At 44.5% G+C, this 16,877-nt stretch overlaps 1 protein-coding gene across 7 annotated transcripts in view; it reads left to right on the top strand.

Moving 5' to 3' along the window:
- ncor1 (nuclear receptor corepressor 1) overlaps nt 1-16,877 on the top strand; it is a 132,662-nt gene that overhangs the window by 20,779 nt on the left and 95,006 nt on the right. For all 7 annotated transcript variants that reach the window (XM_061897967.1, XM_061897966.1, XM_061897965.1 and 4 more), the window contains exons 3-5: nt 3,668-3,762; nt 14,352-14,556; nt 15,800-15,976. In XM_061897967.1, the coding sequence (XP_061753951.1) occupies nt 3,668-3,762; nt 14,352-14,556; nt 15,800-15,976 (477 nt within the window). The remainder of the gene's footprint in view (nt 1-3,667; nt 3,763-14,351; nt 14,557-15,799; nt 15,977-16,877) is intronic.

Genomic DNA, 16,877 nt, shown 5'->3' with positions numbered 1-16,877 from the left:
CATTCATACTGGCTTCTAGAAGCCGTAGTTAATCCTCCAATAAAATTCTTATTTTAAAGTATAAGGTTGTGAATCCTCATTTGTCCAAAAATAGTTGTCTTCGTTGTTTGTTACCAAGTCTGCCCTGATTAGAACACACACAAGCATTTTGTATCCGGAAGTGGGTACACACTGGAGGTCAGATGTTCGCTGCTATGGAAACGAAAATAAATGCGCCAAAAAATTTGTGATTATTAAAATGACCAAACCACGGAAAATATATTGCATATTACATATTGTTATGAACATGAGTGTTAGTACATTACATATAGATTTGCAGTGTGTGTACAAAACGTTAATGGAGGGGTTTTAAGTTTTTTTTTTAGGGCTTTGAATACTACAACGGTAACTCCCATTAGCCACATCTTCCAAGGTTTTTTTTTTAGATTTATTTAATCAAATCAAATCAAATCAACTTTATTTATAAAGCACATTTAAAATGTACCACAAAGGTAGCCAAAGTGCTGTACAATGGACAGGTTAAAAGATAATACGAGGACCGAGCAAACAACACAACACAAACAGAACGTGATAAAAAATAAATAAATAAAACATAACTACAGGTTCACAGCAGGTGTATAATGGGGCGCCATTGCAGGATGGATATCACTTAGTGTTAAAAGCCAAGGAATAAAAGTATGTTTTTATGAGAGATTTAAAAACAGGAAGAGAGGAGGCTTGTCTAACACTCAGAGGTTGGTCGTTCCAGAGCTTGGGAGCAGCAGCAGCGAAAGCTCTGTCACCTCTAAGCTTCAGCCTTGTGTCAGGGACCGTCAGTAGCAGCTGATCGGCTGATCTTAGGGATCGAGTGGGGCAGTAAGGCTGAAGGAGGTCAGAGAGATGTGTTGGCGCGAGGTTGTTTAGACATTTAAAAGCAAATAGAAGGAGTTTAAAATTGATTCGATAATGCACAGGGAGCCAGTGAAGAGACGCTAATGTGATGTGCTCACGTCTGCGGGTCTGTGTTAGCAGACGAGCAGCAGAGTTCTGCACGAGCTGCAGGCGGGCGAGGGAGGCCTGGCTAATGCCTACATACAGGGCATTGCAGTAGTCTAAACGATTCGAGATAAAGGCGTGAATTAATTTCTTGAGATCATGTCCTGACAAAAGCGGTTTCACTTTCGCTATGTTGCGTAGTTGATTAAAGCTTTTTTGAACGATGCTGCTGATTTGTTTTTCAAATTTAAAATCTGAGTTGAACTTTACCCCCAGGTTTGTGACACAGTCGCTGAGATACGGGGTCAGAGTGCCAAGGTCAACGTTAGGGGAGGGAGAGCGACTTGGAATCATCACCCCCCCCCCCAAAAAAAGATGTGTGTTCTTGTCTCTTATGACTGTGAACGTGAAGCAAAATTCCCCCAAAAGTACAGTTCCCCTTTAAATTCAGATAAACTCATTACTCTCTGAACAACTAAATCTTTTCAATTGTGCACACTGAACCTACAAGCTGTGCTCTCTTTGAACAGAGTGATTATTTTATGCTCCGAGGAATACGAGACGGAGTTGTTTTTATAGTGCGTTCAAGGACCGCTGAACAGAGTAGGAGGCCACAACACTTATCAGTAAAGCATTAGAAACACTAAACATGGAAAATAATGGTGTGTCTATATATTTTAGGTACTTTGAGAAGTCAAAACACTTCAGTGTGTGTGTATTAGTAGCCGGGAGTACATATTGTGGTAATAATGATAATCGTGATAATTCTTGTCACAGTTACCGTGATATGACATTATTGTAGCGTTACATCCCTTAAATTGAAATTTTATGTCTGTGTTGTCATTCACTTCAATCAAACCAAACAGTGTGTTATTGATAGGAATGTTCCAATCAGGAATACTTAATAATAATAATTCAGAAACAATCATATCTAAACCAGTCTGCGTAACAAACCAAATTAAATCATCAGAATCACAACAACGTGTCTGAAAACGCACATGACTGAGCTTATTTTTTAGCGTGAATTACTAATATTTTGTAGTTTTGTAATATACACCTCCAAAGTTATATTTCCCTTCTAATCTTTCAAGCAGGGATCCTTGCACAAACTTGACAAAATACTATCTTATAATAGGTATAACTTGTATTTATATATCATGTCTGATAGTTCTTATTTCTTAAAATAGTCATTTATTTTCCAAGACTGAATATTGAATAGAGCGAAGTGTTCCTACATTTAGTTTTGACTTTATTTTTAACACATGCCAACAACTACAGAAAATACTTACTTATATTTAGAATTTTTTTTCAGCCAAAAAATACTGATACTTGTACCATAATATTGTCAAAACTGCAAAAACCCAGAACCGGTTAACACTTTTTTTCCCACAGATGTTTGAAGATGTATCAGAAATGTTTTTGACTTTTTGGCACCGTGGTTTATGAAACACAGCCCAGTCTGGACTCTTTTGATTTTCTCTTTTGTAATTGTCCTCGCCACAAAATGATGGGCTTAGATTGCATTTGGCCCTGGTCTTGCTGTAACCGCATCCGCAACTACCGAATTTTGGTTATCATTGTCTCAGTTTTCCTCCCTAGTTTTTCAGGGATCATTGGGCTGGACAATCTACAGGCCAAGGAATGATAACCAAAAAAGGTTGAACACTCAAACAGTGTTGTAGCCCACTTGTCCACAGTTGGCAGCAAACAACCTTTTTCTAACGACCCATGAAGAACAACCACAGGCAATGATTAGATAGCATGGAAACGTAGAGCGAACATGTGAATAACTTTGAGTCAAATACCACCAGCCCTTTTTTGGCATTGACGCCACTTTTCCACCTTTTTTGTGTGTCGCTGTTTTGCATAAATGACACAGATACTGGTATTTTTTTTCTTAATGTCGTCCCAGCAATGTTATTTAGGTGGTATAGGCACTTTAATGCCAACACAGGGTACTTATCCTGAAACGTTGTGTTGTAAGTATTTTGCTGCCAAATATTTGACACGGCACACCTGGGGCTGACCACATCTTACAATAGCCGGCAAATGCATTTTTTTGACTGTGTTATAGGTTGTGCAATATAGAATCCAATAAAAGCAGAAACATGTAATTGTCTATGTCTAAGAGAACACCTATACACGTGATTAAGAAGTATTTGAAAACAATCTTTCTATAAATGTGAGTTAAGGATGTAATGATAAACGGTATTAATGACAACAATTGTAAAACTCCCGACAGTTAGTATTGCTGTTTTAAATTAAAATGATCAAAACTTAATTGATAACAGCACTTTGATAAACTCACAGACAGACTGGCCCAGCTCACTAGTTTAAATGCTAACATGAAAAAAAAAAGTTAAAGTTAATTTATATAGTGCTTAATATAAGGGTGACCAGTGTAATGGTTTAATAATGTGGCTGTCCATAGTGGGGCCAGCAGGGATCCTCTTGCATGTAGACACTTCGGTGCGCAGAGACGTCACCAACTGATGCATAAGGAGTAGTCCACCTCGGGTCCCGACTTGATGTGTAAGTCCAGTCCATTGGGAGGCCAGCAGGGGATCATGTTGGATAAAGACAAGTCAGAAGCGCAAAGACGTCACCAACTGTTAATCTTATAATAATAATGTTAATATCACCTTGTTAATATTGTTTGAAAATATATGTGATTTGCTCATCTTGCTTTCAGGAGTTCACTGTCCAGGATTACCGGTCTCACTTGCAGGATCCACAGGGACGAAGAAGACCGTCTTTACTATCTGAATTCCACCCTGGGACTGAAAGGTAACAAATGTTTCCTCAAATATCTAACCTGTTGGATTGTAACAGCATTGATGCTTTTGTTTAGGAGTAATAAAAAGAAAATACAAAATTAATGAAAGTAAATTTTGCCCATGATCCACTCCATCATTGAGACACTAACACGTCTTTCCCTTTTCTGTGCGGTCTAAATAGTAAAAAATTGCTATGAGGTGGTGATCTGGTCTGCTTATCAAATTGTCAACAACACCCCATTTACCTGCTGGGACCTGCATACAGTATTCCCCAAACTAAAGTGACATTGTTATTGTAAAAACTAAGAACTACTTTTCTGGTTTAGTATCACCATGCTCAATGTTCTCCTCTGGCCACTAGCAAGAGGTAATCTAGCTGCTTGAACATCTTCTGCTGCCGCTGTATTGTCTTTGAGTCAGTAAAAGTTAATGCTACGTTAAAAATCTAATTTGAATTTGAAATTCCACACACTATGTAAAAATCCAGACTGACTCAAGCAGTGGATACTTACTCTGAACTTGGCTGGCTCTTAACAAATGGAACATAGCATGTGCATGTGCTCCCCGCATTTTTAATCTAAGGGGTAAGGATATGCTGACTATTCCAGCTCGAGTGCAAGTTTCGTGCTGAAAGATACAACAATCCCAGTGAGAGTGGACATTGTTAGTGACTGTTTTGTTATATTCTTATTTTGCCCATGGAATGTTTAGCCATAGTCCTATATGATAACACTCTAAGGCTCTCCTGAAGTCTGCCATAATTATTGGTTGCAAACACAGAACATGCTCGCTATGCTGTTGTTGTTGTTGTTGTTGCAATGCGCTCTGTTAAATCAATGGGCCAAGTAAAAAACTTCGGGTAATGCTTAAAATGACCAAAATACATAAAAATTTATAAATGATCATGAATGTGTCCGTTACAATATTACATACATACTTACAGCTTGTACATAAAACGTTGTTGGAGGTATTTTGAAGGGCTTTATAGGCAAAACAGTTCACTCTTCATCATTTGCATTTTCAGCTGCCTGGTACAAGCAGTTTTTTCTTTTTTTTCTTTAGAGTGCACAGAAAAGGGAAATATGTATTATTGTCTCACATAAGCATTGTAGGTGATGAATAAAATTCCAAAGAAATGCAGTTTTCTTTAAGGACCAGCATAAAATTAAAATTATTAGAATTTTGGCTTGGTGGATTGCTTTAATGTATTTAGTGCATCAACATTTAAAACAAAAACGTAGGAGCAAGACAAACATTCTATAGTGTAACGGTTTCATTGTCATGGCCTCCTGATGGCAAAGGCAAAAAGGCTTTGAATGTGGCAGGATTGTTGAACTGCACAAGCAAGGCTTTGATGCAAAGCACCACTTCCGAAAAATTTGAAGCAGTTAGACAGTCATTTTAGGTTTTTTTCTACCGCTCGTTCCTTTCGGGGTCGCTGGAGCCTATCTCAGCTAAATTCGGGCGGAAGGCAGGGTGTACACTGCCTTCCGCCCGAATGAAGAGCCAACACAAATAGACCGACAACTTTTATACTCAAATTCACACACTAGGGCCAATTTAGTGTTGCCAATCAACCTATCCCCAGGTGCATGTTTTTGGAGATGGAGTAAGCCGGAGTACCCGTAGGGAACCCACACAGTCACAGGGAGAACATGCCCTAAATAAAATTACACAGGCCGTTCCACAACACAAATTAAGGTCTTTACTGATGCTGACGGCAGCCCAAAGACCTAGAGCCTATCTCAGCTGCATTCGGGCAGAAGGCGGGTACACCCTGGACAAGTCGCCACCTCATCGGTTTTGGAATATGACGGTGGGGGGAATAATTCTGGCTGGCTAAAATATTGTGAAAATTATTTTATAACATTTTCTGGTGGAGTCCTCAATTACATAATGATGATCAGGCTGAATATTACATATTATTAATTAATTAAAATGATCTGTCTAAGGTACCCGGACGCGGGTCACCGGGGCCCCGCTCTGGAGCCAGGCCCGGAGTTGGGGCACGATGGCGAGCGGCTGGTGGCCGGGCCTGTCCCCATTGGGCTCGGCCCCGCACAGCCCGAAGAGGCAACGTGGGTCACAACTCCAATGAGCTCACCACTCATGGGAGGGACCATAGAGGTCGGTTGCGTTGTGAGCTGGGCGGCAGCCGAAAGCAGGGCACTTGGCGGTCTGATCCTCGGCTACATAAGCTAGCTCTTTGGACGTGGAACGTCACCTCGCTGGGGGGGAGGGGAGCCTGACTTAGTGCGCGAGGTAGAGAAATTCCGGCTGGATATTGTCGGACTCAACTCGACGCACAGCAAGGGCTCTGGAACCAATTCTTTCGAGAGGGACTGGACTCTCTTCCACACTGGCGTTGCACGCAGTGAGAGGCGACGAGCTGGGGTAGCAATTCTTGTTTCCCCCGCGGCTCAAAGCCTGTACGTTGGAGTTCAACCCAGTGGACGAGAGGTTAGCTTCCCTCCGCCTTCGGGTGGGGAGACGGGTCCTGACTGTTGTTTGTGCTTACTCACCAAACAGCAGTTCAGAATACCCACCTTTTTTGGATACACTTGAGGGATTACTGGAAAGTGCTTCCCTGGATGATTCCCTTGTCCTACTGGGGGACTTCAACGCTCATGTTGGCCACAACAGTGAAACCTGTAGAGGCGTGATTGGGAAGAATGGCCTCCCGGATCTGAACCCAAGTGGTGTTTTGTTATTGAACTTTTGTGCTCGTCACAGATTGTCCATAAGAAACACCATGTTAAAACATAAGGGTGTCTATATGTGCACTTGGCCCCAGGACACCCTAGGCCGCAGTTCCATGATCGACTTTGTAGTTGTGTCATCGGATTTGCGGCCTAATGTTTTGGACACACTATCGATCACCACCTGGTGGTGAGTTGGCTGCGGTGGTTGGGGAGGATGCTGGACAGACCTGGCAGGCCCAAACGCATTGTGAGGGTCTGCTGGGAAAATCTGGCAGAGTCTCCTGTCGGAGAAAGTTTCAATTACCACCTCCGGAAGAACTTTGAACATGTCACGAGGGAGGTGCTGGACATTGAGTATGAGTGGACCTCTATTGTCGAAGCCACTGATTGGAGCTGTGGCCGCAAGGTAGTTGGTGCCTGTCGTGGCGGTAATCCTAGAACCCGTTGGTGGACACCGGCGGTGAGGGATACCGTCAAGCTGAAGAAGGAGTCATCGGGTTCTTTTGGCTCATAGGACTCCGGAGGCAGTGGACAGGTACCGACAGGCCAAGCGGTGTGCAGCTTCAGCGGTTGCGGAGGAAAAACTCGGACATGGGAGGAGTTCGGGGAAGCCATGGAAAACGACTTCCGGATGGCTTCGAAGCGATTCTGGACCACCATCCGCCGCCTCAGGAAGGGGAAACAGTGCTCTTTCAACACCGTGTATGGTGCGGATGGTGTTCTACTGACCTCGATTGCGGATGTTGTGGATCGGTTCGATGGAATACTTAGAAGACCTCCTCAATCCCACCATCACGTCTTCCTATGAGGAAGCATTGCCTGGGGATTCTGTGGTGGGCTCTCCTATTTCTGGGGATGAGGTTGCAAAGGTAGTTAAAAAGCTCCTCGGTGGCAAGGCCCCGAGGGTGGATGAGATCTGCCCGGAGTTCCTTAAGGCTCTGGATGATGTGGGGCTGTCTTGGTTGACAAGACTCTGCAGCATCGTGTGGTTATCGGGGGCGGTACCTCTGAATTGGCAGACCTGGGTGGTGGTCCCTCTCTTTAAGAAGGGGGATAGTGTGTTCCAACTATCGTGGTATCACACTCGTCAGCCTTCCCGGTAAGATTTATTCGGGTGTACTGGAGAGCAGGCTACGCCGGATAGTCAAACCTCGGATTCAGGAGGAGCAGTGTGGTTTTCGTCCTGGTCGTTGAACTGTGGACCAGCTCTATACTCTCGGCAGGATCCTTGAGGGTGCATGGGAGTTTCCCCAACCAGTCTACATGTGCTTTGTGGACTTGGCGAAGGCATTCGACCGTGTCCCTCGGGAAGTCCTGTGGGGGTTCGCTCCCCGCACGATCAGTGTCAGAGCTTGGTCCGCATTGCTGGCAGTAAGTCGGACACGTTTCCAGTGAGAGTTGGACTCCGCCAAGGTTTTCCTTCGTCACCGATTCTGTTTATAACTTTTATGCACAGAATCTCTAGGCGCAGTCAAGGCGTTGAGGGGTTCCGGTTTGGTGGCCGCAGGATTAGGTCTCTGCTTTTTGCAGATGATGTGGTCCTGATGGCTTCATCTGGCCGGGATCTTCAGCTCTCACTGGATCGGTTCGCAGCCGAGTGTGAAGCGACCGGGATGAGAATCAGCACCTCCAAGTCCATGGTTCTCGCCTGGAAAAGCGTGGAGTGCCATCTCCGGTTAAAGTAGGAGACCCTGCCCCAAGTGGAGGAGTTCAAGTACCTCGGAGTCTTGTTCATAAGTGAGGGAAGAGTGGATCGCGAGATCGACCGGCGGATCGGTGCGGTGTCTTCAGTAATGCGGACGCTGTATCGATCCATTGTGGTGAAGAAGGAGCTCAGCCGGAAGGCAAAGCTCTCAATTTACCGGTCGATCTACGTTCCTATCCTCACCTGTGGTCATGAGCTTTGGGTCATGACCGAAAGGACGAGATCACGGGTACAAGCGGCCGAAATTAGTTTCCTCCGCCGGGTGGCGTGGCTCTCCCTTAGAAATAGGGTGAAAAGCTCTGCATTCCGGTAGGAGCTCACAGTGAAGCCGCTGCTCCGCCACATGGAGAGGAGCCAGATGAAGTAGTTAGGGCATTTTGTCAGGATGCCACCCGAACGCCTTCCTAGGGAGGTGTTTAAGGCACGTCCAACCGGTAGGAGGCCACGGCGAAGACCCAGGACACGTTGGGAAGACTGTCTCCCGGCTGGCCCGGGAACGCCTCGGGATCCCCCAGGAAGAGCTGGGCAAAGTGGCTGGGTAGAGGGAAGTCTGGGCTTCCCTGCTTAGGCTGCTGCCCCCGTGACCCGACCTCGGATAAGCGGAAGAAGATGGATGGATGGATGGATGGATGGATGGATATATATATATATATATATATATGTATGTATACATATCTATATATGTATGTATGTGGCTTCACGGTGGAAGAGGGGTTAGTGCGTCTGCCTCACAATACGAAGATCCTGCAGTCCTGGGTTCAAATCCAGGCTCGGGATCTTTCTGTTTGGAGTTTGCATGTTCTCCCCGTGAATGCGTGGGTTCCCTCCGGGTACTCCGGCTTCCTCCCACTTCCAAAGACATGCACCTGGGGATAGGTTGATTGGCGACACTAAATTGGCCCGAGTGTGTGAATGTGAGTGTGAATGTTGTCTGTCTATCTGTGTTGGCCCTGCGATGAGGTGGCGACTTGTCCAGGGTGTACTCCGCCTTCCGCCCGATTGTAGCTGAGATAGGCGCCAGCGCCCCCCGCGACCCCGAAAGGGAATAAGCGGTAGAAAATGGATGGATATATATATTATATATATGTATTTATATATGTACATATGTGTATATATAAATATATATGTGTGTATATATATATATATATATATATGTGTATATATAAAGATATGTGTGTATATATATATATGTATATATATAAATATATATGTGTGTATATATATATATATATGTATATATACATATATATGTATATGTATGTATGTACAGTATATATATGTATGTATGTGTATGTATATGTATGTATGTATGTATGTATGTATGTATATATATGTATGTATGTATATATATATGTATATATATATATATACACATATATATATACACATATATATATACATATATATATATCCATCCATCCATCATCTTCCGCTTATCCGAGGTCGGGTCGCGGGGGCAACAGCCTGAGCAGGGAAACCCAGACTTCCCTCTCCCCAGCCACTTCGTCTAGCTCTTCCCGGGGGATCCCGAGGCGTTCCCAGGCCAGCCGGGAGACATAGTCTTCCCAACGTGTCCTGGGTCTTCCCCGTGGCCTCCTACCGGTTGGACGTGCCCTAAACCCCTCCCTAGGGAGGCGTTCGGGTGGCATCCTGACTAGATGCCCGAACCACCTCATCTGGCTCCTCTCGGTGTGGAGGAGCAGCGGCTTTACTTTGAGTCCCTCCCGATGGCAGAGCTTCTCACCCTATCTCTAAGGGAGAGCCCCGCCACCCGGCGGAGGAAACTCATTTCGGCCGCTTGTACCCGTGATCTTATCCTTTTGGTCATGACCCAAAGCTCATGACCATAGGTGAGGATGGGAACGTAGATCGACCGGTAAATTGAGAGCTTTGCCTTCCGGCTCAGCTCTTTCTTCACCACAACGGATTGATACAACGTCCGCATTACTGAAGACGCCGCACCGATCTGCCTGTCGATCTCACGATCCACTCTTCCCTCACTCGTGAACAAGACTCCTAGGTACTTGAACTCCTCCACTTGGGGCAGGGTCTCCTCCCCAACCCGGAGATGGCACTCCACCCTTTTCCGGGCGAGAACCATGGACTCGGACTTGGAGGTGCTGATTCTCATTCCGGTCGCTTCACACTCGGCTGCGAACCGATCCAGCGAGAGCTGAAGATCCCGGTCAGATGAAGCCATCAGGACCACATCATCTGCAAAAAGCAGAGACCTAATCCTGCGGTTACCAAACCGGAACCCCTCAACGCCTTGACTGCGCCTAGAAATTCTGTCCATAAAAGTTATGAACAGAATCGGTGACAAAGGACAGCCTTGGCGGAGTCCAACCCTCACTGGAAATGTGTTCGACTTACTGCCGGCAATGCGAACCAAGCTCTGGCACTGATCGTACAGGGAACGGACCGCCACAATAAGACAGTCCGATACCCCATACTCTCTGAGCACTCCCCACAGGACTTCCCGAGGGACACGGTCGAATGCCTTCTCCAAGTCCACAAAGCACATGTAGACTGGTTGGGCAAACTCCCATGCACCCTCAAGAACCCTGCCGAGAGTATAGAGCTGGTCCACAGTTCCACGACCAGGACGAAAACCACACTGTTCCTCCTGAATCCGAGGTTCGACTATCCGACGCAGCCTCCTCTCCAGTACACCTGAATAAACCTTACCGGGAAGGCTGAGGAGTGTGATCCCACGATAGTTGGAACACACCCTCCGGTCCCCCTTCTTAAAGAGAGGAACCACCACCCCGGTCTGCCAATCCGGAGGTACCGCCCCCGATGTCCACGCGATGCTGCAAAGTCTTGTCAACCAAGACAGCCCCACAGCTTCCAGAGCCTTAAGGAACTCCGGGCGGATCTCGTCCACCCCTGGGGCCTTGCCACCGAGGAGCTTTTTAACTACCTCAGCGACCTCAGCCCCAGAAATAGGAGAGTCCACCACTGATTCCCCAGGCACTGCTTCCTCATAGGAAGACGTGTTGGTGGGATTGAGGAGGTCTTCGAAGTATTCCTTCCACCTATCCACAACATCCGCAGTCGAGGTCAGCAGAACACCATCCGCACCATACACGGTGTTGATAGTGCACTGCTTCCCCTTCCTGAGGCGGCGGACGGTGGTCCAGAATCGCTTCGAAGCCGTCCGGAAGTCGTTTTCCATGGCTTCCCCGAACTCTTCCCATGTCCGAGTTTTTGCCTCCGCGACCGCTGAAGCTGCACACCGCTTGGCCTGTCGGTACCTGTCCACTGCCTCCGGAGTCCTATGAGCCAAAAGGACCCGATAGGACTCCTTCTTCAGCTTGACGGCATCCCTCACCGCTGGTGTCCACCAAGGGGTTTTAGGATTGCCGCCCCGACAGGCACCAACTACCTTGCGGCCAAAGCTCCGATCTGCCGCCTCGACAATAGAGGTGCGGAACATGGTCCACTCGGACTCAATGTCCAGCACCTCCCTCGTGACATGTTCAAAGTGCTTCCGGAGGTGGGAATTGAAACTTTGTCTGACAGGAGACTCTACCAGACGTTCCCAGCAGACCCTCACAATGCGTTTGGGCCTCCCAGGTCTGTCCGGCATCCTCCCCCACCATCACAGCCAACTCACCACCAGGTGGTGATCGGTAGAAAGTTCCGCCCCTCTCTTCACCCGAGTGTCCAAAACATGAGGCCGCAAATCCGATGACACAACTACAAAGTCGATCATGGAACTGCGGCCTAGGGTTTCCTGGTGCCAAGTGCACATATGGACACCTTTATGTTTGAACATGGTGTTTGTTATCGACAAACTGTGACGAGCACAAAAGTCCAATAACAAAACACCACTCGGGTTCAGATCCGGGCGGCCATTCTTCCCAATCACGCCTCTCCAGGTTTCACTGTCGTTGCCAACGTGAGCGTTGAAGTCTCCCAGTAGGACAAGGGAATCACCCGGGGGAGCACTTTCCAGTACTCCCTCGAGTGTTCCCAAAAAGGGTGGGTACTCTGAACTGCTGTTTGGTGCATAAGCACAAACAACAGTCAGGACCCGTCCCCCCACCCGAAGGCGGAGGGAGGCTACCCTTTCGTCCACCGGGTTGAACTCCAACGTACAGGCTTTGAGCCGGGGGGAAACAAGAATTGCAGCCCCAGCCCGTCGCCTCTCACTGCCGGCAACGCCAGAGTGGAAGAGGGTCCAATCCCTCTCGAGAGAAGTGGTTCCAGAGCCCTTGCTGTGCGTCGAAGTGAGTCCGACTATATCCAGCCGGAATTTCTCGACTTCGCGCACTAGCTCAGGCTCTTTCCCCCCAGTGACGTGACGTTCCACGTCCCAAGAGCTAGCTTCTGTAGCCGAGGATCGGACCGCCAAGTGCCCTGCCTTCGGCTGTCGCCCAGCTCACAATGCACCCGACCTCTATGGCCCCTGCTATGGGTGGTGAGCCCATTGGAGGGGTGACCCACGTTATCTCTTCGGGCTGTGCCCGGCCGGGCCCCATGGGAACAGGCCCGGCCACCAGGCGCTCGCCATCGTGCCCCACCTCCGGGCCTGGCTCCAGAGGGGGGCCCCGGTGACCCGCGTCCGGGTCATATATATATATACATATATATATATATATATATATATATATATATATATATATATATATATATATATATATATATATATATATATATATATATATATATATATATATATACACACATATATGTATGTATATATATATGAATATGTATATACTATATGTATTGATTGGAATCAGACAGGATTCACAGTAGTGCTGATAACTTCAACATTTTCGAATTTACATTGTCGAGGAGAAAAAAAAGTCCTCCTTTCTTTCCAATACCACATGAAGGTGGTTATTTTTTGGTATTTTATTTGCCCAGCTTCCATACTCGTTTTTATACACTTTACAAGAAATACATTGACACCAAACTCCATAGCTTGCTAGCTTGTGTGCGCTACCTTTTTGAGAGTCTAAATTTGTTGGCGCAGGCAGGATGGCGCAGCGCTTTTATCGTGAAGACAGGAACTGTACAGTTAGTTTTTAGGCTTTTGACAGCTGGTTCGGAGTGAGAGTCTGTTGAAATAAAAAGTGTTTCTCGTCTTCCTGTCGTTTGTATATTTCTCAATACAGAGCTCATCTGACAAGATTCTCGGATGCCATGAATGTCAATCAAATAATCATAGTGAAGATTGATGATCTCAAATTTTAGGTGTATTTTTTTTTATGCCAGGCTAGCAATAGACTGACACACCCTTCGCAATCTACTGATAGATTGCGTTTGACCTAATGGGTACCCCTGGTTTAAATCTTTCAATAATTATTTTTCACAAGAGTGTATAAATCCAATTCATCCCATTTTAGATATTTTTTCATGATCGCTTGTAAATTGGCCTCTAAACCTTTCAAAATATGGCCAAATTTGTACTGATGCAGGTAAATGAGCAGTAGCCTAATGGTACTCTAGACCAGTTGATGGGTAAACTACGACCCGCGTGCTACATCCGTCCTGTTGGTCTTTTTAACCTGGCCTGTCAATTATTAGGACAAAATTAAGCAAAGACCTGTTTTAAAGATTGCCACAACAAAACTGATACTAGACTTTGACGCACTGGGTGATCAAAACTGCTCCCACTGAAAGAAAATGTAGGTGGCAACCCTGTAATACCATTTTTGTGTTTCTTTGAGGTTCTGATATGATATTGTTGAAAATAGATGTATAGCCCATGTTTGGGAAGTTTACTCTTAGGTCCAAGATATGTTATGCTTTGAAATACATCATGTGCTCGCCCAGCCCATATGTCAAATTATAAAAATGAATGTGGCCCGTGAGCCAAAAAGTTTGCCCACCGCAGCTCCAGACCATCGCCTGAAACCTATTAATGCCTTTAGGTCACATGATCTCAACCCAGCAACTATTACTTTATGAGCACATTCAATACCGTGATAATAATGATAATTGTGATCATTTTGGTCACGATAAACCTGATATGAAATTTCCACATCGTTACATCCCTAAAATGCAGTTTTTAATACATTTTACATTCTATTTTTTGTCTCTTATTTCTTTTCTTACATGTATTCTTCTATAATTTGGTTGCAATCCACCCATGCAAAATGTAAATACTTGTAATTTTCTTTAAGTCTCAAGATTATGTTCATGAGTGTATTTGTTTGGGCTTTTTTGGTTCTGCAGGCCTCCAGAGAGACGCCATGGTTATGAGCAGCAGTTTCACACCATCTCAACTCAGCCTGAACATGAGGCACTGGAGTCTAAGCGCCCACGCATGGAGTCTATTGCTGAGACTCACATTGCCCGCACCCCTCCTTCTGGGGGTATTCTCATGCCCATGCACCATACGTTACAGGACAGCTTCAGAGCCACTGTGGAGGTCAAAAAGGTAAGTTCTATTGTTTTTTCCCCCGCAAATACATTGTAAAGAACTGTGCCCCTAATTGATTATGTTCACTTTTATGTATTTTTTCTCTCAATTGAATACTCTTGCAGCTGTATTTTGCGACAGCATTCATTATTTATGTCATGCCAAAGCTGTTAAGGAAGAACACTTCCTTTCTATGGCATTCATACCAAGGCAAATCTTATTCTCAATAAATTTGATTTTTTTTTTTGTTTAAAGCTAATTTATTTTGGTAGTTCAATTTAAAATAATGAAACTCTTTAATTCTAAAGATTTACAACAAACAGTAAAGTAATTCTAGAATATATTTCTTAATTTATAAAACATTTTTGAGTCCTATAGTTCATAAATCAAAAATAAACTGCAAAATGTTTCTGAGGCTTCAACTGGTCTCTCTCTTATTTCAGCTTCTGAAATCAATCACGGTATTCAAATTCTTTGAGGTGCGCATGTTCAGTAGAACTCATTCTTGTCGACCCGGAGTGACTGACTGACGTCGACATAACCTATTTTTTGGACTGTAAGCCGCACTGGCACAAAAGTCACACCCATTAAATTTCAGAAGAAAAAAAGATGTTTAAATATATTTACTGCACCGAACTATAAGGTACATTGTCAAATGAGATACTCACATTTAAGGAATTAATGTAAATGAAAATGTTTATTTACATACCTTAATTTTTTTCAAATGGTGCCTGTAACATGGCATTAAAACAGATGATCAAAGGAAGTGATGTCTTTATTTATCCTCTCTCTGTGCTCTGAAACCACTGAAGTTGTCTTCTTTAGTGTCGGAGTTGAAGACTTTTCCTTTTTTAATAAGGTTCAAGATGTTTACCAGGGTTCTTTTTCCTTTGTAATTTAACATTTTGATTTTGAACAGTATCTTAAAGTGGATAAGTTTAGTACACTGTTTGATTTTTTTTTGCTTAATCCATTCCATATTTTACCCGTTAGTGAAGAAAAATTCAGAGATCAGCTGCACATATGTATAAACGGCAGGGTTTAAAGTGAGGGGGGAAAATGTAGCGGCTTATAGAAAATATGGTAACTAAAAATCAAAACCGAAAATAGCCATTGCATGCACTATCACTTGTTGAACAGATAATGAATGGTACCCCAAAAGTGAATATATTGCAAACTCTGCTTAAGTCATTGATTTACTGTTGCATTGTTGTGTCAAGGTGTTATTTTGTAATCTAATAAAGATAATCTGTTTTTTTAGGAGTCACCATTCACTGTAAAATTGGAATGCCCAGGTGGACCTGCATTACACATCGGGGAAGAACCTGACACTTCCCCTTCGAAGCTTTCAAAAGAGGAACTGATTCAGAGTATGGACCGTGTGGACAGAGAGATTGCTAAAGTGGAGCAGCAGATTTCCAAACTAAAGAAAAAGCAAGTTAGTTATCCATCAAAATCATCAGGAAAATTGTATTACTATTCTTTTATTATTTTTGTTGAATTTAAACTAAGCGTTGGTGTGTAATATTGGTATAATTTGTCAAACAAACAAAGTGTCATTAAAGGCCTACTAAAATTAGATTTTCTTATTTAAACGGGGGTAGCAGGTCCATTCTGTGTGTCATACTTGATCATTTTGCGATATTACCATATTTTTGCTGAAAGCATTTAGTAGAGAACATTGACGATAAAGTTCGCAACTTTTGGTCCTAATAAAAAAGTTTTGCCTGTACCGGGAGTAGCAGATGATGTGCGCGTGACGTCACCGGTGTGAGGGCTCCTCACATCCTCACATTGTTTATAATGTGAGCCATCAGCAGTAAATGCAATTCGGACATAGAAAGCAACGATTTCCCCATTAATTTGAGCAAAGATGAAATATTCGTGGATGAGGAAAGTTAAAGTGAAGCACTAATAAAAGAAGAAAAAGAAAAGGCGACGGCTCCAGGCGGCGGCAGTGGGAGAGTTTCAGATGTAATTAGACACATTTACAAGGATAATTCTGGAAAATCCCTTATCTGCTTAATGTGTAAATAGTATTTTAGTGAGATTATAAAGTTATACCTGAAAGTCGGATGGCTGCGGTGAACGCCAGTGTCTCTGAGAGAAGCCGAGGAGCCAAGATCACAGCTGCCTTTTTGAGCTGCAGGATGAGGTTGCGTAATCCACTCAAGTCTCCAGTAAGAGCCGACTTAATATCACAATTTTCTCATCCAAAAACTTGCTGGTTGACGTAGAGAAACATTTTCGCTTGACCGCTCTGTGTTAAAGCTTCACAACAAACAAAGAAACACCGGCTGTGTTTCGGTGCTAAAGGCAGCTGCAATCCACCGCTTTCC

The sequence above is a fragment of the Nerophis ophidion genome, linkage group LG04 (assembly GCF_033978795.1).
Source record: "Nerophis ophidion isolate RoL-2023_Sa linkage group LG04, RoL_Noph_v1.0, whole genome shotgun sequence".
In the NCBI taxonomy this organism is placed as follows: domain Eukaryota; kingdom Metazoa; phylum Chordata; class Actinopteri; order Syngnathiformes; family Syngnathidae; genus Nerophis; species Nerophis ophidion.
This window is presented reverse-complemented; position numbering and strand designations above follow the sequence as displayed.